This window comes from Sander lucioperca, chromosome 21, assembly GCF_008315115.2.
Source record: "Sander lucioperca isolate FBNREF2018 chromosome 21, SLUC_FBN_1.2, whole genome shotgun sequence".
NCBI lineage: Eukaryota > Metazoa > Chordata > Actinopteri > Perciformes > Percidae > Sander > Sander lucioperca.
Window position 1 is genome coordinate 525,235 of NC_050193.1, and position 26,053 is coordinate 551,287.

A 26,053-nucleotide genomic window follows, 5' to 3' on the forward strand; every position below is an offset into this window, starting at 1 on the left:
AAAGGCTGCATTACAGTAAAGTGATGTCATTGTCTGATCTTACCAGACTGTTGTAACTGTTCTATTATTTACCTTTACCCACTTAGTCATTAAATCCACATTACTGATGATTAATATCTAAAATCTCATTGTGTGAATATTTTGTGAAAGCACCAGTAGTCAATGCTACAATATCGTTGCGGTATCGATATCGAGGTATTTGGTCAAAAATATTGTGATATTTCATTTTGTCCATATTGCCCAGCCCTAGCGTTTAGGCACCAAAACAACTACTTAAGTTTAGGGGAAAAGTTCGTGTTTTGGATTAAGACACTGCCGGGGAACGAACACGCATTCCCAGGGTGAAAGCCCCAAACATCCCCCCCGACCTCCCTACGCAGCGCTCAAAATGACAGATTATTATCTGAAAGAAGCTAATTACTGCATATGATCTCACGTTGTGATGATCCAGCTCTTCTTATCAAACATATATATAATAGTGCCATGTCAGTTATATAGCGTGGCACTGATTGGGTGCATCTTGGCCTGTTCAGCACCATCGCTGTCCATCAGCTGTCTCTGTCCATCAGCTGTCTCTGTCCATCAGCTGTCTCTGTCCATCAGCTGTCTCTGTCCATCAGCTGTCTCTGTCCGTGGTGCTGAAACATTTTTACTGGACCGGAAAACTGCTTTCTTTGTTCGTCAATACAAACTTGTTAGTATGACAAGTAGTAGTAGGCTAATTTGGCTCAACAAGTGACACATTATAACACGCATTCATCAGATATTTTACCGTTTTAAAATGACTTGGTAGCAGAGGGCCCCGTGATCAAGCTCCGCCCCCACTGTACTGAGAGTCTAGCTCCGCCCCTGCGTGGAATACATACGAATTACTGTGCTTTCCTTTTTGTAGTGATATGAACGAATGGATCATGAGAACAGCCTTGGACTGAGCCCTGAAGCCGACTCGGTGGAGGGTTTTTGGATATTCACCCAAAGCTACGAAGACTCTCAACTGTTAGGAAAGGTGTACCAAGGATTTGGGAGCAGACTGATACCAAAGTGTAAGCTAACGGACTCCTGAAGAAAAGTCCGCTGGATGTACAAACATCATTCTTACTTTATCCAAACCACAGCTGTGGTTCATAACAAATACTGATATTCAGTGCTGCATGCTGATCTGTAAGTATCCCATCCTGTAGATCAGAGCAGAATATTCCTTTTATAATTCACCAACATTCAAGTTGAGGGAGTGAACTCCCCGAGTGTTTCCATAGTGGTCCATAGGGCTGGCCTCCATTTAAAGAAATTCTAAATTGACTCATGCCGACCTTCCACCTCGTTCTCAATGGCAGACCACTGCTACAACACACACGAGTTCACCCTAATCTACAAAAGAACTACTTCCATGTCCCTGTTCTGCAGGTATTCCACGCAAAGTTGGAAGTGCGCCCTCGTTTAGAAGAAGTCTCCCGGCTAATCCTGCCTTGTACTACTGAAGTTGGAGAAACAGCTAGCTGATGTGGTATTAGCTAAAGTGGTTAGCACACATCAAATGTTTCTGCTAGTGACGTAGAAAGCCGTGCAGATTTTGACCAGCTCACCCAGAGACTGAAGGCAGGACACATTCAGAAACCGTATCTCACTCTAAACACCATGGAGGGATTTTATCAAAGTTTGTATGTGTGTGGAAGCACCAGAGACACAAAATAACTCCCCAAATCCCAGAAAAAAGAGATTTTTTCATAATATGGACACTTTAATAATGCAGCTTAGAGGGTTCCTTGTACAATTTACAGTGTTGGTTCTCTGAGAATCTCTTTCATATTCAAGATAAATTGGTGTTTAAACTGAAATATCCCTGATGGAATCCATATAGAATCAAATCTTGTGAATAGGAATCAATTCAGGAACTCATTGGTGATACGCAGCCCTATATATAAATATAAATATAGAAAATTGCCAGCCTTATACTTTAAATACCTTCACATTTAAATCAAACAGCTTACACTTTAACACCGCAGCCATTATGTAAATGTCCAACTGAAACTCACTGTATTTGTAAATAATATTTTGATGATTTTTTTTTGTATTTTAATACAAACGCAGTATCTTCAAACAAGTGAAGTATAATTAGCATTACTGTAGGCGATATTCATGCTCCTGTCACTGTAGTTAAGTCTTTTTCTTGTCATGTTTTTATTCTCTGCTGATGTCTAAAGGCTCTGACACGCCGACCGGATGGCTGTCACACGCCGACCGGACGGCCGTCACACACCGACCGGAAGGCCGTCACACGCCAACCGGACGGCCGTCACACGCCGACCGGACGGCCGTCACACACCGACCAGACGGCCGTTACACACCCACCAGACGGCCGTCACACACCGACCAGACGGCCGTCACACACCGACCAGACGGCCGTCACACACCGACCAGACGGCCGTCACACACCGACCAGACGGCAGTAAAGCCAGTGTGACTGATCAGTCTCCCCGAGTTGGTCCAAAAAGTTCCTCAGAACACCGAAGAGACCAGACGTAATACGTCTCCATAACAGCAGGTCGGCGCTAATCTGGGTTGTCGCCCAAAAAATAAAAAAAGGCAGCTGATTGGATGAACGCGTCACGTGGGTCTGGCTGCTCCCTGACGATCTCATATTGGACTAAAATAGTTCACTGAAACGTGTTTCTGAAAACATTGTAAGAGAGAAATAGGCCGTGCAGTTGCTGAATCTGTCTTCATTTCAGATCAACAAAGGTCAGTTTAAAAGATTTTCATCAGATTTTGAGAGACTCTAGTCACGCTCATCCCGCTCCCCGTTTCCTGGTTAGCCCTCCACCAATCAGATGGGTCATTGAGTCTGACTGTCCTGTCTCTGAAGGCTGAAGGCTCTTCCAACGGACGACGGCACACCGACCAGACTCGAGTCACCGACCTCACCAGACTGTCAGACGGACGATTATCGGCTCTGTGTCAGGACCTTAAAGGACGGAGCATTGACAGAACTTCTTTACGTTTCCATTCAAAATACTTCAAAAAAAATTCTTAAATCAAACTTAATCATTTCCATATGTTTTATGCTTGTTTGCTTTTGTGGCTTAGAGAAATATATAATTGCAGCTCCACTAAAAGTATATTAAAACATATCTCAACATTATTGACTTGTGGTTTTAAAAACAGGAAGTTAAAGGGTCTGTCGCTCACTAACTGTTTGTTTAGGGTTTTTTTTTCCAACTCTGCAACATGTATTTCAAGAGAAAGTTACCCTGTTAGTAGTTTACGTAGTATTATTAGTAGTCATATTTTGTTCCATAATATTCTGTGTTGATAATATCAGTTTATTTTCTATATTTCTTCTAATTTGTAAAATACTTTAACTGTGATATCCGCCACTTCAGTTCTCTCTCTCACACACACACACACTCAGACACACACACACACACACTCAGACACACACACACACACGTTTGTAAATCAGTGGTTCTCAACCTGAGGAACCAGACCCCTTGAAGGGTCACACGATGATTAAAAGGATAAGAAAAAGAAAACCACATTAATATGCTTTATTAAAGACATGTTTATTTTGGTGTACGGTGCATTTTTCTGGCATTTTGGTCACAAAACTTTGCTTAGTTTTAAAGGGTCTGGATCCTAAAATGTTGTAAATGTTGTAAAATATTTTGATTGTTTTTCATGTGTTTGACAAAGCTTAATGTCATTAAAATGTCAACTCAAAAAAACGCCATTTTTTAAATAGTTTAGCCAGCGGTGGTGTGTGTGTGTGTGTGTGTGTGTGTGTGTGTCTGTGTATGTGTGTGTGTGTGTATGTGTGTGTCTCTGTGTGTGTGTGTGTGTGTGTCTCTGTGTGTGTGTGTGTGTGTCTGTGTATGTGTGTGTCTCTGTGTGTGTGTGTGTGTCTCTGTGTGTGTGTGTGTGTGTCTCTGTGTATGTGTGTGTCTCTGTGTGTGTGTGTGTGTGTGTGTGTGTGTGTGTCTGTGTATGTGTGTGTCTCTGTGTGTGTGTGTGTGTGTCTCTGTGTGTGTCTCTGTGTGTGTGTGTGTGTCTCTGTGTGTGTCTCTGTGTGTGTGTGTGTGTGTGTGTGTGTGTGTGAGGTCACGGCAGTTTCCTGTGGCGTCGCTATGACGACCAGCCACGCTCGCCTCAGGCATGAGGCGGTACCAAATCTGCAACGGAACAAGGAGGACGGGACACCGTGGTCGAGCCGAGCTGGTACCACGTAGTGGAAGAACGCCCTAAGAGTCAAAGAAAAGGCGAGAACTGCTCTGGTAAATGAATGTCTGGCTGAAAACATGCTTTTGCTCATGAAAGCAGAATGAACTGAACACAGAAGATGAAGTGATAAAGTGACCAAGGCCTATTATACTGCAGAACAATACTGCAAATACCTGCAGTATTACCTGTATAGTACAGTACAGTATACCTGCTCAGCTTTACTTTAAAGGTAACCCTCTCCAAAATGTAACCTAGGGTCTTTTTGTGAATGTACCCGAGTCAAACCATAACCTTAACCTCTCCTTGCATGATTTGCTCCGTCTCTCCCATGCTTCCTCTGTGGGACGGACTAAGACGCGAGGAAGGGAGGCAAGTGAAGGAAACGTGGATGCAATTTAAGAACCTGAGACACTTCCTCTCTTTCACTGTGGAGGAGCCGGGATGCTATTTAAGGGAACTGAGATTGAGCCTTTTTCTCCCACTGCCACTATTCAAACCAACTTAAACTCCATTGAACCATCAGGAGAAATGACCAGCTGCCACTCCTGGGCCACAGCTGCTCTGTCCTCACAGTCCTCGCTCAGGGCAGCGGTCTCCGTGAGGCCGGTCCCAGAGAGGTAAACGTGCCACACCTCCTGCAGTCCAGCTGCTGCAGCTTCATAAGTCCTGTCTCGGTCCAGAGTGCAGCGCACCTAGGGAGGAGGGGGGGGGGGGGGGGGGGAATAGATTCCAGCAAAACAGAGCGAAATCAGAACATACAGAAAATCCATCTTATGTTCTTTAAAAATAATGGTGCATTCTTCTGAGAAAACTATCAGTTTTTAGAAATGTCTCATGATATATTGTCTCTAGAAGTGTATTATTCAACTTTTGTTTTTGTTAAAGAACGGAAAAGAAAATCACAATACTCAATACTATCAAATCTTTTAGAATTGCAATCGTGATATCTGATTTCCTCCATATCACCCAGCCCTACAATGCAAATAGAATCGATGCCCATGTATGGTGAAAGACTGGAATCAGAACCAAAGCAGAGCGTCCCAGCCCTAACAAGTACCTGGAAATAGCGATCCAGAACATCGAGGACGGGATCTGTGGCAGAGGCCTCGGCACCGGCTTGCACCGCGTCCGCTTCTGGCGCGAAAGAGGCAATGACGCGGCACGGGGCCGAACTCGAGCAGCGCTGCTTCAGGAGTTGCGTGAGGAAGACGGCGCTGTCGCTCAGCAGCGCGGCCAGGTGAGCAGCGCTGGACGGCCGGCCGGGGTGGGACGCGCTGTGGCCGCCGCCTCCACAGCCTCGCAGGAAGCCCTCCAGCCCGTCCACGATGACCAGGGACGGAGGCGTGGGAGACGTGTTGCAGGACTCGTGGAGGCTGGCCACCTGATGCAGAAGCTCCTCCACCGTCCTGGGATAGGAAAACTGGATTCTCTTTGAAAAGAAGAAACTAAATTGACAGACAGAAGCTGCTGGAGTCACAGTAGCTGGTCAGGAATCTGTTCAGTCTACAGCTGCAAACATTAATAGATTAGTGGTCAGCTATCGTTTTAAATTAGATCTTCTGATTGTTGATTGTTTATTTGTATATCTTGTTAAATTGTTGATAGTTTATTCTATGTCTTTTCTATTTATAGAAAACTTATTTTTTATTGCATTTTGCACCGTGGGTCCGAGAGGACTGAAATTTCATTTGTGCCGTATGCATGTATAGCACATCTGACAATAAAGCTGACTTGACTTGAAATTAGATCTTCATCACCACCTAGACCACACTTCACACTAACTGTACTCGGAGTCTTTACTACATCTCAGCATTTATACAGACTGTCTATTCTTGCATATTGTATTATTACTGCTATGCATCACTACCTAGACCACACTTCACACTAGGGCTGAACGATTCATTGCATTTGCGATAATATCGCGATATGTTAAAACGCGATTTCCTAATCGCAAAGGCTGCGATTTGGTCACATGACTCGCGAGAGCAAATCAGTCTGCACTCCACAGAGAAAGCATCAACTAGCACGCTAACGCTACGCCGTACCTGGAGCTGATTTCTGTCATTCAAACAACTCTGAGTTGTAGTTTAAAATTTTTACAGCCATTTTAATAAAATGAAGGGTTTTATTCAGGCTCGAGTCCATACGTGCAGTTAATGGATACAGGCACTCAGAACTGAAGGCTCGGTTAGCAATGATTAGCTCTGATTAGCTGTTAGCTCCGGTTAGCGGTTAGCTCCGGTTAGCGGTTAGCTCCGGTTAGCTCCGTTATAAAGATATGAGTGGAGGAGCTGCCACTGAGAGGGGTAACAACCAGACTGATTAATGACGTTCGGGGAGCTTTCACAGCAGCGTGGCCGCGGGGTTTCTACAGTTTTATTAGTACAGTTAATCCCACGGCAAGAACACCAGCAACATGCTAACGTAACGATAGCCTCTCTGAACAAGAACACCAGCAACTAGCTAACGCAACGATAGCCTCTCTGAACAAGAACACCAGCAACTAGCTAACGTAACGATAGCCTCTCTGAACAAGAACACCAGCAACTAGCTAACGCAACGATAGCCTCTCTGAACAAGAACACCAGCAACTAGCTAACGCAACGATAGCCTCTCTGAACAAGTGCACACGGCAGCACGCAACTTCACGAGGGGGAGGGGCTGGAGGCAGCTCCTCTCTGGGCACTGTAAAAAATTGTGTGTGTGTGTGTGTGTGTGTATATATATATATATATATATATACTATAGTTTTACTTATTTAACTGTCTAGTGTGTAATTGTGTGTTCATACTATAAATTATTATATTATTCTTTGTTGAATAATACAGAAGACAAAGAGCTTAAAAAAATAATCAAATATCTAATCGCAATATTTGGGAAAAAAAATCGCAATTAGATTATTTTCAAAAATCGTTCAGCCCTACTTCACACTAACTGTATATCGATAGACTGACTGACTGACTGATAGACTGACTACCCCTCCCCGCTGCTGTACTGCGCATGCGGGAGACCCACATACTCCGAGATTACTAGTTAGATGAAAGACTTATGAGTTGTCTGTGCTACCTTCAGACTGTCCGGGCTCAGGGTGGAGACCTTCTGCAGCGACGCCGGAAGACTCTGGATCTGAGTCTGGCTGAAGAACACCACCCTGACCCCCATCTCTGAGGCGGCGGTCACGGCCGCCAGCAGCAGCACCGAGCGGCCGAGGCCGGGGTCTCCGACCAGCAGGGTGCTGCAGGGGGGAGGGCTCGGGTCCCCGACCAGCAGAGAGCTGCAGGGGGGAGGGCTCGGGTCCCCGACCAGCAGAGAGCTGCAGGGTGCAGGGCTGACTGTCAACTTCTTCCTGACTTCCGTTTGTGACACAAAAGTCCTGAACACGAGCGTTAAAATGTCTGCCATGACTGAACTCTGACACTGTGCACCTTCTCTGTAGTCATAGATAGATATATAGATATACTGTCAGTTTATATCTATATCTATGTTCTGTAGTTATGTGGGCTGATACTGATAGTTACGCTGAAGTTTCCCGCGTCTGTTTACATTTGGCACACTGGTGTCCGTGCTGTTGCGGTCCGTGTGGAAACCGCTTTGCTTGCTGTACCGTTCCGCTGCTGTTCCCCGAGTATTTATTTTGTATTTTGACCATAAACTGTAAATATTAATTAATATTAACAGTCTATGATTTTGACAGCCATAACAAACCTGTGGTGTGTGGAAAGACAACCAGAAACGGAGTCCGTCGTGCTTTCTGTTAGCTATATCAAGAAACGCATAAAATAAATGCAAAGATGATGTCTAAATACACGAATACTTTTTATTTAAGAGAAGCTTCTTTTGTTTTATATTTCTGTATATTTCTATATTTTCTTAAAAATAACTTTTTTCACATATTTGTAATGCATAGCCAAATACTCTCATAGCCTATATATGTTTAAATAAAATGTAAAAACCGGAGTCTGTATTAGTACTACTACCATTTTTTTCTTATTTTTTTTACTTTCTTACTTATTTTTTTATTCTTTATGAAAACATGATCTGTAACAAAATGATTTCAATCAATTTCCTTTTTTGACAAATTGTAACAAATGTATTCTGCAATAAAAATAAATAAATAAAATAAAAATATAAATAAATTAGTACTACTACCGGTTAAGTCTGACAACTTCCTTGGATGCCGGGCAACAACAAAGATGGCGCTTAGCCTGGCCGAGCTGGAGGCTCCGCTGGCCGCTGACCCGGCCGGGGACCGGGACCGGGACCGGGACCGGGCGGGAGCAGGAGGAGGGGCTCGGCGCTGCAGAGGGAGACCCAGGCTCACAGACTCCGACCGGGCACAGAGGCGGCTGGAGTCCCGGAAGAAGTACGACGTGAGGCGCGTGTACCTGGGAGAGGCGCACAAGCTGTGGAGCGAGGTCCGCCGGAGGACCGGCCTGAGTGATGCCGGACTGGCCGAGTACCTGATCCTGCTCAACGCCACCTACGGAGAGAAGTACCGGCAGCAGTACTGCGGGTAAGACATGCACCCTGGGGCGTAGGTTAGGCTCCAGTATTATACTTCAGTATTACACTTCAGTATTACACTTCAGTATTACACTTCAGTATTATACTTCAGTATTACCTTCAGTATTATACTTCAGTATTATACTTCAGTATTACACTTCAGTATTACCTTCAGTATTATACTTCAGTATTACCTTCAGTATTATACTTCAGTATTACACTTCAGTATTACCTTCAGTATTATACTTCAGTATTACCTTCAGTATTATACTTCAGTATTACACTTCAGTATTACACTTCAGTATTACCTTCAGTATTATACTTCAGTATTATACTTCAGTATTATACTTCAGTATTATACTTCAGTTTTATACTTCAGTATTATACTTCAGTTTTATACTTCAGTATTACACTTCAGTATTACCTTCAGTATTACACTTCAGTATTACCTTCAGTATTACACTTCAGTATTACACTTCAGTATTACCTTCAGTATTACACTTCAGTATTACCTTCAGTATTACACTTCAGTATTACACTTCAGTATTACACTTCAGTATTACCTTCAGTATTACCTTCAGTATTATACTTCAGTATTACACTTCAGTATTACACTTCAGTATTACCTTCAGTATTATACTTCAGTATTATACTTCAGTATTACACTTCAGTATTACCTTCAGTATTATACTTCAGTATTACCTTCAGTATTATACTTCAGTATTACACTTCAGTATTACCTTCAGTATTATACTTCAGTATTACACTTCAGTATTATACTTCAGTATTACACTTCAGTATTATACTTCAGTATTACCTTCAGTATTATACTTCAGTATTATACTTCAGTATTACACTTCAGTATTACCTTCAGTATTACACTTCAGTATTATACTTCAGTATTACCTTCAGTATTATACTTCAGTATTACACTTTAGTATTACCTTCAGTATTATACTTCAGTATTACCTTCAGTATTATACTTCAGTATTACCTTCAGTATTATACTTCAGTATTACACTTCAGTATTACACTTCAGTATTACCTTCAGTATTATACTTCAGTATTATACTTCAGTATTATACTTCAGTTTTATACTTCAGTATTACCTTCAGTATTACCTTCAGTATTATACTTCAGTATTACCTTCAGTATTATACTTCAGTATTACCCTCATTATTACACTTCAGTATTACCTTCAGTATTATACTTCAGTATTACCTTCAGTATTACCTTCAGTATTACACTTCAGTATTACCTTCAGTATTATACTTCAGTATTACCTTCAGTATTATACTTCAGTATTATACTTCAGTATTACCTTCAGTATTACCTTCAGTATTATACTTCAGTATTATACTTCAGTATTACCTTCAGTATTACCTTCAGTATTACCTTCAGTATTATACTTCAGTATTACCTTCAGTATTACCTTCAGTATTACACTTCAGTATTACCTTCAGTATTACCTTCAGTATTATACTTCAGTATTATACTTCAGTATTACCTTCAGTATTACCTTCAGTATTATACTTCAGTATTATACTTCAGTATTACCTTCAGTATTACCTTCAGTATTACCTTCAGTATTATACTTCAGTATTACCTTCAGTATTACCTTCAGTATTATACTTCAGTATTACCTTCAGTATTACCTTCAGTATTACCTTCAGTATTATACTTCAGTATTACACTTCAGTATTACCTTCAGTATTACCTTCAGTATTATACTTCAGTATTATACTTCAGTATTACCTTCAGTATTACCTTCAGTATTACCTTCAGTATTATACTTCAGTATTACACTTCAGTATTACCTTCAGTATTACACTTCAGTATTACCTTTAGTATTACCTTCAGTATTACCTTTAGTATTACACTTCAGTATTACACTTCAGTATTACCTTCAGTATTTTAATTTTATATATGTATGCATGTCTGTATACATATTTTTCATATAACATATGTTCAAAATAAACTACTACTACTACTACTACTATAACTACAGTCATAGTTAATATTTAATAATAAGCTATCTGATCAATCCCTGCACTGTTCTCTTCTGCACTACCACCATTGCACACAGTCTACCTTAGCACCGTTAACTCTTTACATTTCTGTGATATATATGTGTGTATGTGTGTTTGTGTGTTTGTTGTGTTATGGTCTAAGCTACTGGATGCCTAAAATTTCCCTCGGGATGAATAAAGCATCCATCCATACATCCATCCATCTACCTACCTACCTACCTACCCACCTACCTACCCACCTACCCACCTACCTACCCACCCACCCACCCACCTACCTACCCACCTACCTACCCACCCACCTACCCACCTACCTACCCACCTAGCTACCCACCTACCTACCTACCCACCTACCTACCTACCCACCTACCTACCCACCTACCTACCTACCCACCTACCCACCTACCTACCCACCTACCTACCTACCCACCTACCTACCCACCTACCCACCTACCTACCCACCCACCTACCCACCTACCTACCCACCCACCTACCCACCTACCTACCCACCTACCTACCCACCTACCTACCCACCTACCCACCCACCTACCTACCCACCTACCCACCTACCTACCCACCCACCCACCCACCTACCTACCCACCTACCTACCCACCCACCCACCCACCTACCTACCCACCTACCTACCCACCCACCTACCCACCTACCTACCCACCTACCTACCCACCTACCTACCTACCCACCTACCTACCCACCTACCTACCTACCCACCTACCCACCTACCTACCCACCTACCTACCCACCTACCCACCTACCCACCTACCTACCCACCTACCCACCTACCCACCCACCTACCTACCCACCTACCTACCCACCCACCTACCTACCCACCCACCCACCCACCTACCTACCCACCTACCTACCCACCCACCTACCCACCTACCTACCCACCTACCTACCCACCTACCTACCCACCTACCCACCTACCCACCTACCTACCTACCTACCCACCTACCCACCTACCTACCCACCTACCTACCTACCCACCTACCCACCTACCCACCTACCCACCTACCTACCCACCTACCCACCTACCCACCCACCTACCTACCCACCTACCTACCCACCTACCTACCCACCTACCTACCCACCTACCCACCCACCTACCTACCCACCTACCCACCTACCTACCCACCCACCCACCCACCTACCTACCCACCTACCTACCCACCCACCCACCCACCTACCTACCCACCTACCTACCCACCCACCTACCCACCTACCTACCCACCTACCTACCTACCCACCTACCTACCCACCTACCTACCTACCCACCTACCCACCTACCTACCCACCTACCTACCCACCTACCCACCTACCCACCTACCTACCCACCTACCCACCTACCCACCCACCTACCTACCCACCTACCTACCTACCCACCTACCTACCCACCTACCCACTTACCCACCTACCTACCCACCTACCCACCTACCTACCCACCTACCTACCCACCTACCCACCCACCTACCTACCCACCTACCCACCTACCTACCCACCCACCCACCCACCTACCTACCCACCTACCTACCCACCCACCCACCCACCTACCTACCCACCTACCTACCCACCCACCTACCCACCTACCTACCCACCTACCTACCCACCTACCTACCTACCCACCTACCTACCCACCTACCTACCTACCCACCTACCCACCTACCTACCCACCTACCTACCCACCTACCCACCTACCCACCTACCTACCCACCTACCCACCCACCTACCTACCCACCTACCTACCCACCTACCTACCCACCTACCTACCCACCTACCCACCCACCTACCTACCCACCTACCCACCTACCTACCCACCCACCCACCCACCTACCTACCCACCTACCTACCCACCCACCCACCCACCTACCTACCCACCTACCTACCCACCCACCTACCCACCTACCTACCCACCTACCTACCCACCTACCTACCTACCCACCTACCTACCCACCTACCTACCCACCTACCTACCCACCTACCCACCTACCCACCTACCTACCCACCTACCCACCTACCCACCCACCTACCTACCCACCTACCTACCTACCCACCTACCCACCTACCTACCCACCTACCTACCCACCTACCCACCTACCCACCTACCTACCCACCTACCCACCTACCTACCCACCTACCCACCCACCTACCTACCCACCTACCCACCTACCTACCCACCCACCCACCCACCTACCTACCCACCTACCTACCCACCCACCCACCCACCTACCTACCCACCTACCTACCCACCCACCTACCCACCTACCTACCCACCTACCTACCCACCTACCTACCTACCCACCTACCTACCCACCTACCTACCCACCTACCTACCCACCTACCTACCCACCTACCCACCTACCCACCTACCCACCCACCTACCTACCCACCTACCCACCTACCTACCCACCTACCTACCCACCTACCTACCCACCTACCCACCTACCTACCCACCTACCTACCCACCCTCTCAGACAAGATTTGCTTTCATGGCCATTATTTCCATCTTCATTTTGAGTTTTCTTGTGCGTTTCCTGTCCAGTTATTGTCCAGTTTCCTGCATTACAGGAAGAAGATAGCTCCAGAAGTCTCAGGAAAGCAGAAGAAAGGTGAGTAGTGCCGTCGACAGATGGAGGTTAGGGCTTCAACTGTTCTTAGTGGATTAATCTGTGGAATATGTTCTGGATGAATGGATGAGTAGTTCTATCTCTAAAATATGGATCAGAGTTTCCCAAAAAGCCCAAGATGACATATTCAAATGGCTCGTTTTGTCCACAAGAGAATTAAATTAGTTACTAGTTACTTTAGTTACTAGTTACTTTAGTTACTCCGCTACATTCATCTGTTACAGCTTTAGTTACTAGTTACTTTAGTTACTAGTTACTTTAGTTACTCCGCTACATTCATCTGTTACAGCTTTATTTACTAGTTACTTTAGTTTATAAATCTGATGTTTGATTCTAAAGTAAACTAGTCAACAATATAACGGCTACAAGTCACGCTGAGATGATCAGACCATTACACACACAGCTGGTTGGATCCTTTATACTTTCTACAATGGGAGGATTCTTCTTTACTTTTAATACTTTAAAGCTTCAGTGGGTAACTTTTTCATATTAATGAACGTCTGTTACATTCAAGCCGTTACCAGATGAGTTGCTACAAAGCTAATTAAGACTATCAGCTCCACACAACTGTCTCTGGATCTCTCAGTAGGACTATGTTCAGAAGATTGGGGTGTCAGGAGACTTTCTCACACAGAAACTGAAGATAATGACCTCTTCTGAACATAGGCGCCGATTTATTTTTTCCTCCGTGGGTGCTCACGGGCGCACGCCCTTTAAAAGAAAGTAGTCAAAAAATGTTTGCATTTCAGAACCTTAGGAAATGGACAGCGGCCGACACGAACACACACGCCTATTAACTCGATAATTAAGCCGTAAAGTAGATCTTTCACCTCAGGACAGCGCCACTTCTCACAGACACAGACAGGACTGGAGATGAACACGTAACCACGATCAGCTTTGTGGTAAATTAAGAATCAGTTCCACCGGTCTAGTAGCCTAGGCACACGATGACAGACGCTCCACTTAGCACCAACTGCAGTGTTTAATTTTAAATGAATGGAGCCGAATGGCAGTCTGGCACAGGTGGGCGCTCAGTATTTTCCGTGGGTGCTCGAGCACCCACAGTATCGGCGCCTATGCTTCTGAACAGTCCATCATGTTTTTTTAAATCCTTCGTGTCCTCCTTGGCTACTAGCAACTGTGTGGAGGGGGGGGGACGGGTCATGTGGACGCGCCGACACTGTTGCTGTCATTACTTAGAATTCCTCATGGGGGCGACAGAAACTACACACTACAACTTTAACTACATTTTTCTGATGATACTTACAGACTTTTACTGAAGTCACATTTTCTTCGCAGGACTTTTACTTGTAACAGAGTTTTTCTACAGTGTGGTGTTTGTACTTTTACTGCAGTAAAGGATCTTAATACTTCTTCCCAGGCAGGAATCAGCGTGTGTCGAGCCTCCAGAGTCTGGTGTGCTGGTACCAGGAACACTCGTGCTCCTGCCGTCACGAGCCCCAGCTCCGAGCGCTCGAGCCCCAGCCCAACTTCTCCACGGCTGCCATCTGGCAGTGTGACTCCCACCACTCGTTTGTGCAATACCTTTTCTCCTCGCCGAGGGCGGCGAGTGACTCTGAACACGAGGAGCAAGGGAATGGAGAGGAAGAAGATGAAGAGAGTGCAGCGAAAACAGACGTGTCTGTGGCTAAAGCTGAAGTCTGCAGGAAGAGAAGGAAGGACGCTCAAAAACAGTTCAGAGGTGCACAATCTGTATTCTCTGACTCATTCAGAGGTTAACTCTCCTGGTGTCTTCAGGTCAAATTTGACCCATTTTCAAAAAGTTTCTATATCAGAAATTTGTGTTTCTTTCAACCTAATTTTCAAAAGAAATAACGTGGATGGTTTCCTACAACGTTCTTCACAAGTTTTATTCAATTTCACAGATTTGGAAAAATTGTTTTATAAACAACCGTTGAAAAAAGTGACAAAAATGTCGGGAAAAGCTTCAAAAACATCAAAAGGAGCTGAAAAAACTTTGGGAAAACGTGACAAAAGTGTCGAAAAAGACGTCCAAAACGTTGAAAAAAAAGTTTAAATTTTGACTCAGAAAAACAAAAAGTTGCACGGTCAACGGGAAGACAACTCAAGGGTTAAAGGTCCCATAATGTCTTGTTTGATTATAAAGCAAGTTGAAGTGCAGTATAAATACTGTGAAATAGGCCTGCACAATATTGGAAAAAACTGACATTGCGATATTTTTTTCCCCCGCGATGAAAAAAGACATAATCGGTCTATTTGGAAATAATAAATCATTCTCGACTACTGCGGTGATTTTGTAGCGGAGTGCACCTACATAGAAAATAAAAATGTTGAACTTGAATGCTTTACAAACACCAAAGCAGTAAGCGCTGTGACTACTCTTCTGAAGAGAGTTTGGTGAACCGTAACGTTAGTTGGGACGGACGCCTTGTGTCTTCAGGCTAACTATGTTAGCTTTAGCTTGGCTGGGAGCAGCTTTCTGCGGTGAGAAATGTCCGGGAGACGTCGTGATGACGTTGCATTAATCAGGTGATTTAGTTTGTCTTTGCAGAGACTACTGTAGCTTCACCACCCAGGGAGAAGCATGTCATCGTCCTTTTCTACACACGGAGAGCCTCACTTCCCCTAACAACTCCCCCGTCGGACTAACGTTACGTCACGTGACCACCTGTCTTAAAGGGTCGGCCGGTAACGCTCATGTAAAAGGAGAGCGGTGAAAGTTTACTATATAAAGCAGCAAAAAAGTTTTAGCGTCAACATCGCAACGTCCTGCGATGTGACTATTGCGCATGCGCACATCGCGATGTAGTCGATGAAACAAAATATCGTGCAGCCCTACTGTGAAAGCATCAAAACTCTCCACACAGAGAAATTCACACAGCCCGTATTCAGAAACGGTGACTTTAAACCAGCCGTCGGGCGTACGGGCGCTAAAACAGAGCGTTTCAGACTAGCCTCGCATAGTCAGACCCTCCTCCACAGAGCCGTGGAGGAGGGTCTGACTAGTCCACACAATCAACGTGGGCGGGGCTAAGCTCCGGACGGAGCCACGGTGCCTCTGCTAAATAGTCTCAGGAAGGAACTTGTTTTGGTGGAACATGTGGACGTTCAAAAGTAGTTTTAGTCGTGCAACAGAAAACTCAGATTGGACAGATAGTCTAGCTAGCTGTCTGGATTTACCCTGCAGAGATCTGAGGAGCAGTTAACCATAGTCCTCACAAATCAGCCGGAGGTTAGAACCCCAACACAGAGACAGAGGAAGGGGACGGACATCCTGCAGGCGGCACCTGAACAATCCCTAAAAAAGAAATGTCGTCGATATAGACTAGTTTCAGACATGATTACAGGTATATTCAAATAGACAGTATGAGAAAAATAGTGTTTTTTTAACATTAAAGCATGTAAACATGTTTTAGTAGAAACCCAGAAAACATATATAAAGTATTATGAAACAAGTATGAAAATGAGCATATGTGGGGCTGCAAGTAACGATTAGTTTCTTTGTCGATTAATCTGTTGATTTTAGATGAATGGGTTAGTAGTTTGGTCTCTAAATGTCAGAAAATGGTGAAAAATGTTCATCAGAGTTTCCCAAAAAGCCCAAGATGACGTCCTCAAATGTCTTGTTTTGTCCACAACTCAAAGATCTTCAGTGTCCCGTCCCAAAGGAGAAACTAGAACATATTCATATATAACAAGCTGACATCACACAAGTTTTCACTTTTTCTCATAAAAAATTACTCAAACTGTGGCCGGGTTGGTTCAGTGGGTAGAGCAGGCGCACCTATACTGAGAGGTTTATACCTCGACACAGAGGTCCAGGGTCAGTGTAACACTTATCAGTTCAATTTTCTAAGCACAAACAGACATTTGGAAAAACAGAAAAATGGGTTAAAATATCCAATTTTTCATTTTTTTTCCACCTTGACAAATTAAAATTGGATCTTTTAAACTGTTTTTCCAATTTTCTGTTTTTATTCAGAGGATCAGAAATTTAGAAAATTACAAAATTGCGTCTGAGCTCCAATTATTCAATACTGCCATGGTATTCTCTCCCTTGACTTTGTGGAATATGCAGCTCATTAACTGCATATGGACCAAAAAAAACTAAAAACTGAGAGACTCATGTGGTTTTCTTCTGTAGATGTGGGACAACATGTGGATGTTTCTGAAGAACTACAGACAACCATGAGCCCAATCGAACAGGCTGCAACTCCCGCCCAGCTGCCCAGTGAAGAGACCTCCTCGCAGGATGTCCCACTGACGGGACAGCCCGTCTGGGAGATGGAGATGGAGATGGAGCGACAGGAAGGCCCTCCAGCAGCAGAGTTTCACTCCGTCTCCTCAGAGGAGGAGGAGGATCTGAGGCGAGGCAGAGACCCAGAAGACGAGATCAGGACCGTACCGCACGGTAGGGCTGTGCAATTATCAAAGTTTTAAGCCGCCTACACATGACCGCAGCAAAACCGCGAGGTAGGGTGCAGAGAGCCTGAGATCTCCGTGCATCCTCTTTAATTTAAGCCCTGATGTGCAGAGTCACCACTGCTCTCCTCTCACCGTCACTTTCAAACTGCTGCGAATAAAACAGCCTGATCAGCCAGCCCCACATCCAGATGCTGGTCTGGGTCTGACCCACATCTAGATGTGGGTCTGGGTCTGACCCACATCCAGATGTTGGGTCTGGGAACTCCCCATTGGCTGGGCTCAATCCGAGGTTGTCTGTCAAATTCCCTCTGCACGCAATAGGATAGCGCTCCAACCAATCAGAGCAGAGCTAGCTGATAGATTCAACTTTAAACTCTGAACACATCTTCATTTTTTAAGAATGAACCTTTCTGTGAATTTTTCTGTTCTCAAAGAAAAGCTGAACTCCAAGTCTTCCAGAGTCGCGGCCAAAGCCGATTCCAGAGACCGCTGTTCACCAGCAGCAGCAGCCATAAGCCCCGCCCACCCACTCTATACACCATGTGATTGGCTTGACCAGAGTTTGGTTTTTCCAGCTGGCAAGCCAATGGAGAGTTACCTTTAAAGTGTTCTCAGTTCTGCTGTTTCAGTTTTCTCCTTAAATTCAACAAACTGCTTGTTGAGTTTAAAACAAATGAAAGGAAATCATCTCCTGTAATCCTGATTTTCAATATTGACCAAAATGATTATGTGTGATTATGATTTTTTTCTTTCTTAATTCCCATAATCGAGCAGCCCTACCGCACGGATACGAGTGTGTCACCGTGGCGTCCTTAGCGGATAAACTGGAGAAGACGGACTCGGACTCGGAGCTGTCGCAGAGCGTGAGGGGCTCCGTCGGGCCGCGGCTGCAGGAGGAGGATCAGAGCGAGCTGTTTGACCCCCAGACGCTGCAGACGGTGGTGACCAGCTGTGAGATCCCCGACCACAGGACGGCGCTAGAAGGCTCGCAGGTCGGTCAACGACGACCTCGCACACATTCAGTTCAATTTATTTATAGTGTCAAATCATAACAGGAGTTATCTCAGGACACTTCACAGATAGAGCAGGTCTAGACCACACTCTATAATTTATAATAGACCAGTGGTTCCCAAAGTTTTTTCAATAATGCGCCCCCTTTTAATTGTTTTTTTAAGCCAAGTACCCCCTGACCAGTGCAAAACAATACAGGTACAATACAGCGCTGGCAGTGATAGATTTACTAAACTACAGACTTGTAACTGAAAAACATTTAAATTCTACGTTTCAAATGTTTAGAATACATCACTGAGATCATTCATTATTATAATATAATTATTTTCAGAATAATGTATGACATATGTTTTAATTAGCATTTAGCTAAAATCTCACGTACCCCCTGCAGTCCTCCAAAGTACCCCTAGGGGTACGCGTGCCCCCACTGGTTTAGACCACACTCTATAGTTTATAAAGTCCCAACAATTCCAGTAATTCCCCCAAGAGCAAGCATTTAGTGACAGTGGAGAGGAAAAACTTCCTTTTAGGGAGAAACCTGGGACAGACCCAGGCTCTTGGTAGGCGGAGTCTGACGGTGCCGGTTGGGGGGGGTGATGAACAGTGGCAATAATAGTCACAATAAAGATAATGGAACAGAGACTACAAATAGTAGTTGTAGTAGTTCATGGTGTTGCAGGGCACTGCAGGGTGTAGCAGGTGTTTGAGGCTACATCTACGCTGCTACGTTTTGGATTTCTAAGCTGCGTTTTGAGACTAAAACGATCTCCGTCCACACGAGTTTCAGCTCCAGTAGCAGAACTAATCTCCGTCTGACATCACATGTCACATGACCGTTCACACACACTGGGCATGTGCGTGTCGGTGTAAACAGGAAGCAGAGTGTCTGATGTTACTCTGTGGTCTAAACTCCTGGATGTAGAAGTTAAAAATACAGAAACTACTTTGGAGAAAGAACATCAACGGTGAGAAGTAAGAGCTGGATTATTATGTTGGAGAGAGGACAGACAGGCAGACAGACAAACAGACAGGCAGACAGACAGACAGACAGACCTGTAACTGAAAGGTCTGTAAGCTGACAGACAGGCAGACAGACAGACAGACAGACCTGTAACTGAAAGGTCTGTATGCTACCTAACTGATAACGTGCGTCCTCGTTTCCAAATGTTGAAGTTTTAGGGGCTCGGAGACGCTGCAGTAGAGCAGACGCTGCAGTAGTGGAGACGCTGCAGTAGTGGAGATGCTGCAGTATTGCAGACGCTGCAGTAGTGCAGACGCTGCAGTAGAGCAGACGCCGCAGTAGTGCAGACGCTGCAGTAGAGCAGACGCTGCAGTAGTGCAGACGCTGCAGTAGTGCAGACGCTGCAGTAGAGCAGACGCTGCAGTAGAGCAGACGCTGCATCATTGCAGACGCTGCAGTAGAGCAGACGCTGCAGTAGTGCAGATGCTGCAGTAGTGCAGATGCTCTGCAGTAGTGCAGATGCTCTGCAGTAGAGCAGACGCTGCAGTAGAGCAGACGCTGCATCATTGCAGACGCTGCAGTAGAGCAGACGCTGCAGTAGTGCAGACGCTGCAGTAGTGCAGACGCTGCAGTAGTGCAGATGCTCTGCAGTAGTGCAGATGCTCTGCAGTAGTGCAGACGCTGCAGTAGAGCAGACGCTGCAGTAGTGCATCCTGTCATTCAATGGAAACACAAAATAGGACCAAAACAGAGGCTCAACTAGCACAGCGTGCGTCTGGTTTGACACAGCACACGTGTGTATACCTTTTATAATATACCCATTTAAATATGTGAGGTGTAAACGTAGCAGAAGAGTCTTGTTTGTAGCGTAGATGTAACCTAAAGGACGGAAGGGAATGTGCTGCGCATCAAGGAGTGGACTGTCTTTTTCCTCAAAAGCTACCGATATACTTCCATCCCTAGTTAATTATCATCACGGGCCCCAGCTACGAGGCCCTGACATCAGAGGGCATCCAGCTCAACATGGGGGGGGGAAACGTGGAGGAAGTCACCTGCACCGTCATCGGGGGAGTCACCTTCAACCAGGTCTGCACGTCGGACCCAAAACTCCAAACAGCAGACGATGAAGACTCCATGACAGGTGCGCTACGTTCAAGGGTGTTACTTTGGTTTGAGAAGTGTGTGTGTGTGGGGGGGGGGGTCTGGGGGTCCTCAGCCAGAAAAATGTTTTCGATTTAAATCCCATTTCCTGCATTTTTATATCTCTGTTTATAGGGACGAACTTGATATATCCAGGAAATAATGAAGTTGATCATAATGATAAATTATGCCAGAAAGACTAGTTTTAAACTATGTATTAGAAAAAGATGTCTTACTTTCTTTATTGCTTAAAATAGGCACCAATCACCAGGACTTATAAATAAAATAATATCAAACTAATTTGAAAGTGGATATTCTGATAAATTTATAACTGCACTTTTTGGGGCAGTAATCAAAATGTGTACCAGATGTCTTGATACAAATGTGGGACTTTGCTGCTCTTAATGGGCCTTGTTTTGTTATTTTATTTACACATGTACAAAGAATTCAAAAGATATATTTTATAATTTGCTAAATGAATTTGCTTAAAACCCTCCAGAGGTTTGATTTAAAAGAACTCCGAGGCGAGATAAGGGTCTCCAATTGAGGAAAAGCCGCCTGGAGTGAGCGGTGTATACCTACAGTAGCTCTCTGCCTTTTTTGGGCGGCCGCTCCAGTTGCTTTTGGTTGAAAATCTCTCCACTTTTTAGAAAGGCGCTGGATGGCTTGATACAGATGTGGGACTTGGCTGCTCTTATGGGCGTCCTGTACCTTATTTTTGTTTCTTCATTTACACGTATATAAAAATTAAAAAGGTACAATGTATAATCTGCAAGGGAAATGTTCCTTACAGACTTGTAGGAGTCGTTCTGTAATCTGTTTTCACCGTTTCTCTCTGCAGGTTTGAGTGACAAACAGCTGCTGCAGCCCGAGGCTCTGGAGCTGAGTGCAGACAGAGAGCTGCAGCGCGGGCTGAGCAGGTCAGAGGCAAACTCACTTTACAGCATAGTAGTGTAATGTTAGTGTGCATGTAAATGTACTCAGTTCTGTCAGGTCCATTAAGTCAGGAACAACACAGACAATACAAATTCATTAGGAAATTTTATTGAATAAATTATGAATTAAATTTGGCGATATGGCTCTGTTCAGAGGAGTCCCCTGACCTTTCATGAGCACCATGACAGAGCAGAGAGTCAGGGGACAGCAGCAGCATTAGGGGACGCTCACACAGTTTAGGACCGGGAGAGCTGAACTATTCCCTCATATGAACAGAGCAGCAACGATGACATAGAAGCAAATGCCACGTTACACACGACAAGGTGGAGCAGGGGAGGAGGGGGGAGCATAGATGCGAGCAGCAAGCAGTTAGGAGCAAACTAAAGCAGCTTTAAGTAGGGCGCCCTGTTTGAGCGTAGCCATTTAGCAGCGAGGGGAGTTGATCAGCTGTTGCAGCTCAGCTGATGAGACCGTGTTATTGGCCAATAGCGGTTAGCAGCGTCTTGACTACTTGGCCTGCCAGAACTGACGCTGACGCTCAATTGTGAACTGAGTCTGCCTGTTTTGTGTTTTTGCAGTGTCCGGTCAAAGAGGAACAGGCGAGGCCCGGTCATTGAGGCCGACGGGATGCTCAAGATGTTCCACTGTCCGTACGAGGGCTGCAGTCAAGTCTACGTAGCCATTAGCAGCTTTCAGGTAAAGCCTTTTCAGTTCATACTTGACATTTCAGCTTCAGTTTGTTTATCTGAAGATTGTACATCTGAAAGTCCAGACCAAGTTCATGTTATGTGGTATATACTGTACATTTGATCCGGTTAGTTTTGGTTTTACACTGAAGTTGTGCAAGCGCACTAAAGAACTCTACATGACTATGTCCTGTCGTCATCACACACGTGAGCCGCGTCTCCTGATACTTGTAAGTGATTGGTTTGTAGACGGGCTTCCCCGTCCTCTCGTATCCTCTCTCTGGGCCCTATTTTAATGATCTAAGGTCATGGCGTGAAGCGCCTGGTGCAGGTGTGTTTAGGGCGTGTCCAAATCCACTTTTGCTAGTTTGACGGCGGAAAAAAGTTTCCATGCGCTGGGTGCATGGTCCTAAAGGGTTGTACTTAGTGTCTTCATTAATCAGAGGGGTGTTTTGGGTGTAACATGCAATCAACCAATCAGAGATCATCTCCCATTCCCTTTAAAAGCCAGGCGCGTTTGGACCTTGGAGCATTGCTGTTATGATGGAGGATCTGCACCGTAATATTTTTATTTGTAATCTTCTGCGTGTGTGTGTGTGTGTGTGTGTGTGTGTGTGTGTGTGTGTGTGTGTGCGTCCCTGTGTGTGTAACAAGCATAGTGTGCGCGCTGTGCACGAGCCTAGGATCATTTTACTAATGCTCTGTTAAAATAACAATGAAATGCTGCTTTATTGACTTTAGACCAGGTTTTTGTTGGTCAATGGTGCCATCACTTCCCACTGCCTCAAGATAGCAATACTCCCAGAATGCACCTGAACACACCTCCCTGTAAGACCAGCACGCCCAGAATGCACCTGAACACACCTCCCTGTAAGACCAGCACGCCCAGAATGCACCTGAACACACCTCCCTGTAAGACCAGCACGCCCAGGATGCACCTGAACACACCTCCCTGTAAGACCAGCAGGTGCATTTGATATTTAAACGACGTGGGCGCTGGACGGGAAACTGACAACTGCGTCGGTCTTAAACTAGCAAAGACACTTGTGCCGCAATGCGCCGGGTGCAGGATAGGGCCCGTAGAGTTTTTTCCAGCTGACTGCTGCTGCGGCTCTTTGTGTTGTGTAATACGTTGAAAAAAGGGACAAAGCGCAAAAAAAGTGAATGCCGGAAAAAGTGTTGTTTATTGAACAAATTGAACATTGAATTGAATATAAAAGGCACCACTAAAGAGAATGATATTTACATTTTAAAGTGTAGTTTTCTGCTGATATTTGTGCCTTTCGCAATGCGTTTATTGCGCCAGTTGTCATCACGATGATGATAAAACTAAAGATTTATTGTGCAGCCCTAGTTCGGATCCCACTGGAGGTCCAGACCAAACAAGGTAGCTGTGAAAGCCCCCTTAAATACGCGTCTCGTTGTTTGACTTCCCTCTCTCTGTAGAATCACGTCAACCTAGTCCACAGGAAAGGGAGGACCAAGGTTTGCCCCCATCCAGGCTGCGGAAAAAAGTTCTACCTGTCCAACCACCTGCATCGCCACATGATCATCCACTCAGGTATGCGCTCACAAAGACGCACGTTACATGTCGAAATCTCATCTTCATAAACCTCCAGACGTAACAGAATCTTTTCTACAGGCGTCAGAGATTTCATCTGTGAGACTTGTGGGAAATCGTTTAAGCGTAAGAATCACCTGGAGGTCCACCGGCGGACGCACACGGGAGAAACGCCACTCCAGTAAGTTACTGAAAACTGTTCAAGTTCAGGTGTTCATTTCTCTGATCAGTTTGGGTTTTATTAGTTATTTGATGCTATTAAAACGGGCTGAAACGTCATTCAATTCAATTTTATTTATAGTATCAATTCATAACGAGAGTTATCTCAGGACACTTTACAGATAGAGTAGGTCTAGACCACACTCTATAATCTACAAAGACCCAACAATTCCAGTAATTCCCCCATGATTGACAGCTGGGATTGACTCCTGATTGGTCGGGTGCAGGTGTGTGGGCGGGGCTTTGATACCGCGGCTCCACCGCCCGAACACTACTCAGCAGACTTATGGCCCTGACACACCAACCAGACAGCCGGCCCAAAAAAGTCAGAAAAAAAGTTTCTTAGCATCATAGAAAAGAATCGCCAAAAAAGATCACAAAAGCAACCAAAACAACGGGGTTTGAGCTGAGCTCCATTCCTTTAGCCACCAGCGGGCTGGCTGGTAAATTAGGCTTTTACCAGAGCCGGTTGGTAGTAATAGCAACCCCTGTAAATTACACCCATGACCACACAGTCAACTCTTCACAGACTGAATATGTAAGCTCAGTGGTTCTGTGGGAATGTCTGAGTCTTAAAGTCAGCAAATCTAAATCAAATTCTGTTTTGAGAGTCGTGTAATTGCAGTTTGAAAACACACAGCTAGGCGGGCCAAAATGTATCGTGCTGGCCGGATCAAAATTTGCAAGGGGGCCGGATTTTGGCCCACGGGCCTTGAGTTTGACACGTGTGGTCTACATATTCCTCACTCCTCTCTTTTCTTCCCTGTTCCTGCTCGTCTTCTCTCTCAGATGTGAGATCTGCGGCTACCAGTGTCGCCAGCGTGCGTCCCTGAACTGGCACATGAAGAAGCACACCCCCGAAGCCCACTACAACTTCACCTGCGAGTTCTGCGACAAGAGGTTCGAGAAGCTGGACAGTGTTAAATTCCACAAGCTGAAGAGCCACCCGGACAAGCAGGCGACCTGAGAAGGAGTTCCCCCACCCCTGGTGACAGGATCTAGACAGGCTGGCCCTCGGGAACCAAAGCAAGGCTTCTAGTGAGAGAGACGGACTTTCCCTTTGCTGTGTTTGTCTGGCGTCTCATGTCCAGGATGATGTGAGCATCACCTGTGAACACACAGGCGGAGGAAGCAGCGGGCCAGTCCAACAGCTGTGCAGGATGCACGCCGTTTCAGAGTTCAGGGCCCGAACTTGGGGTTTGGACGTGTTTGGTACAGCGAGGAAACAAAGCTTAAACCAGTGTTATTAAATGCAGGGTTGGTAATGTTGTTGAAAAGCTTGACGGTGTTTTAAAGGACAATTCCGGCGCAAAACTAACCTAGGGGTTATTAACTGATGTGTACCTACTCTGTCTCTCTCTGGGACATGTTTTCATGCTAATCTAATGAGTTTGGAGCTTTAACGAGGCTACCGCGGACCACTAGTCGGACCCCGTGCAACGTGGAATTGCCATACTGTCTATGGAGATTCCACGCTGCACGGCGTTCGACTAGTCATGATTGGTTTTCAAGATGGCCCCCGCAAGTAAACATGAACGCGACTGTCTTTATAATCTATCTTTTTAATAAACTATCTGTACACTTACAACGTTGTCAATGCTTCGGTTCACATTTAGGGACCCTCATTATGCTAACGTTAAAGAGTGGTGATGTTTCGAGCCTTTATAGTGGTATTAAATAGCGATTTAATTTGAGTGTCCCCATGCCCTACATACTAGCATTGTAAGCTAACCAGCGGTCCGCG

At 45.1% G+C, this 26,053-nt stretch overlaps 2 protein-coding genes across 2 annotated transcripts; one reads left to right on the forward strand and one right to left on the reverse strand.

The window, feature by feature from the left end:
- Positions 1 to 4,084: 4,084 nt before the first annotated feature.
- swsap1 (SWIM-type zinc finger 7 associated protein 1) lies at positions 4,085 to 7,791 on the reverse strand. Its single transcript, XM_031295182.2, has 3 exons — positions 7,282 to 7,791; positions 5,273 to 5,644; positions 4,085 to 4,907 (listed from the first exon to the last, which is right to left on the reverse strand). The coding sequence occupies exons 1-3, from the start codon at positions 7,615 to 7,617 to the stop codon at positions 4,707 to 4,709; spliced, it is 909 nt and encodes a 302-aa protein (XP_031151042.1). The 5' UTR covers positions 7,618 to 7,791; the 3' UTR covers positions 4,085 to 4,706.
- A 585-nt stretch (positions 7,792 to 8,376) lies between these two features.
- Positions 8,377 to 25,556, forward strand: znf653 (zinc finger protein 653). Its single transcript, XM_031295171.2, has 11 exons — positions 8,377 to 8,728; positions 13,330 to 13,370; positions 14,770 to 15,090; positions 17,515 to 17,781; positions 18,570 to 18,787; positions 20,731 to 20,908; positions 21,749 to 21,827; positions 22,422 to 22,539; positions 23,976 to 24,090; positions 24,172 to 24,271; positions 25,099 to 25,556. The coding sequence occupies exons 1-11, from the start codon at positions 8,409 to 8,411 to the stop codon at positions 25,274 to 25,276; spliced, it is 1,935 nt and encodes a 644-aa protein (XP_031151031.2). The 5' UTR covers positions 8,377 to 8,408; the 3' UTR covers positions 25,277 to 25,556.
- The last annotated feature ends 497 nt before the right edge of the window (positions 25,557 to 26,053 follow it).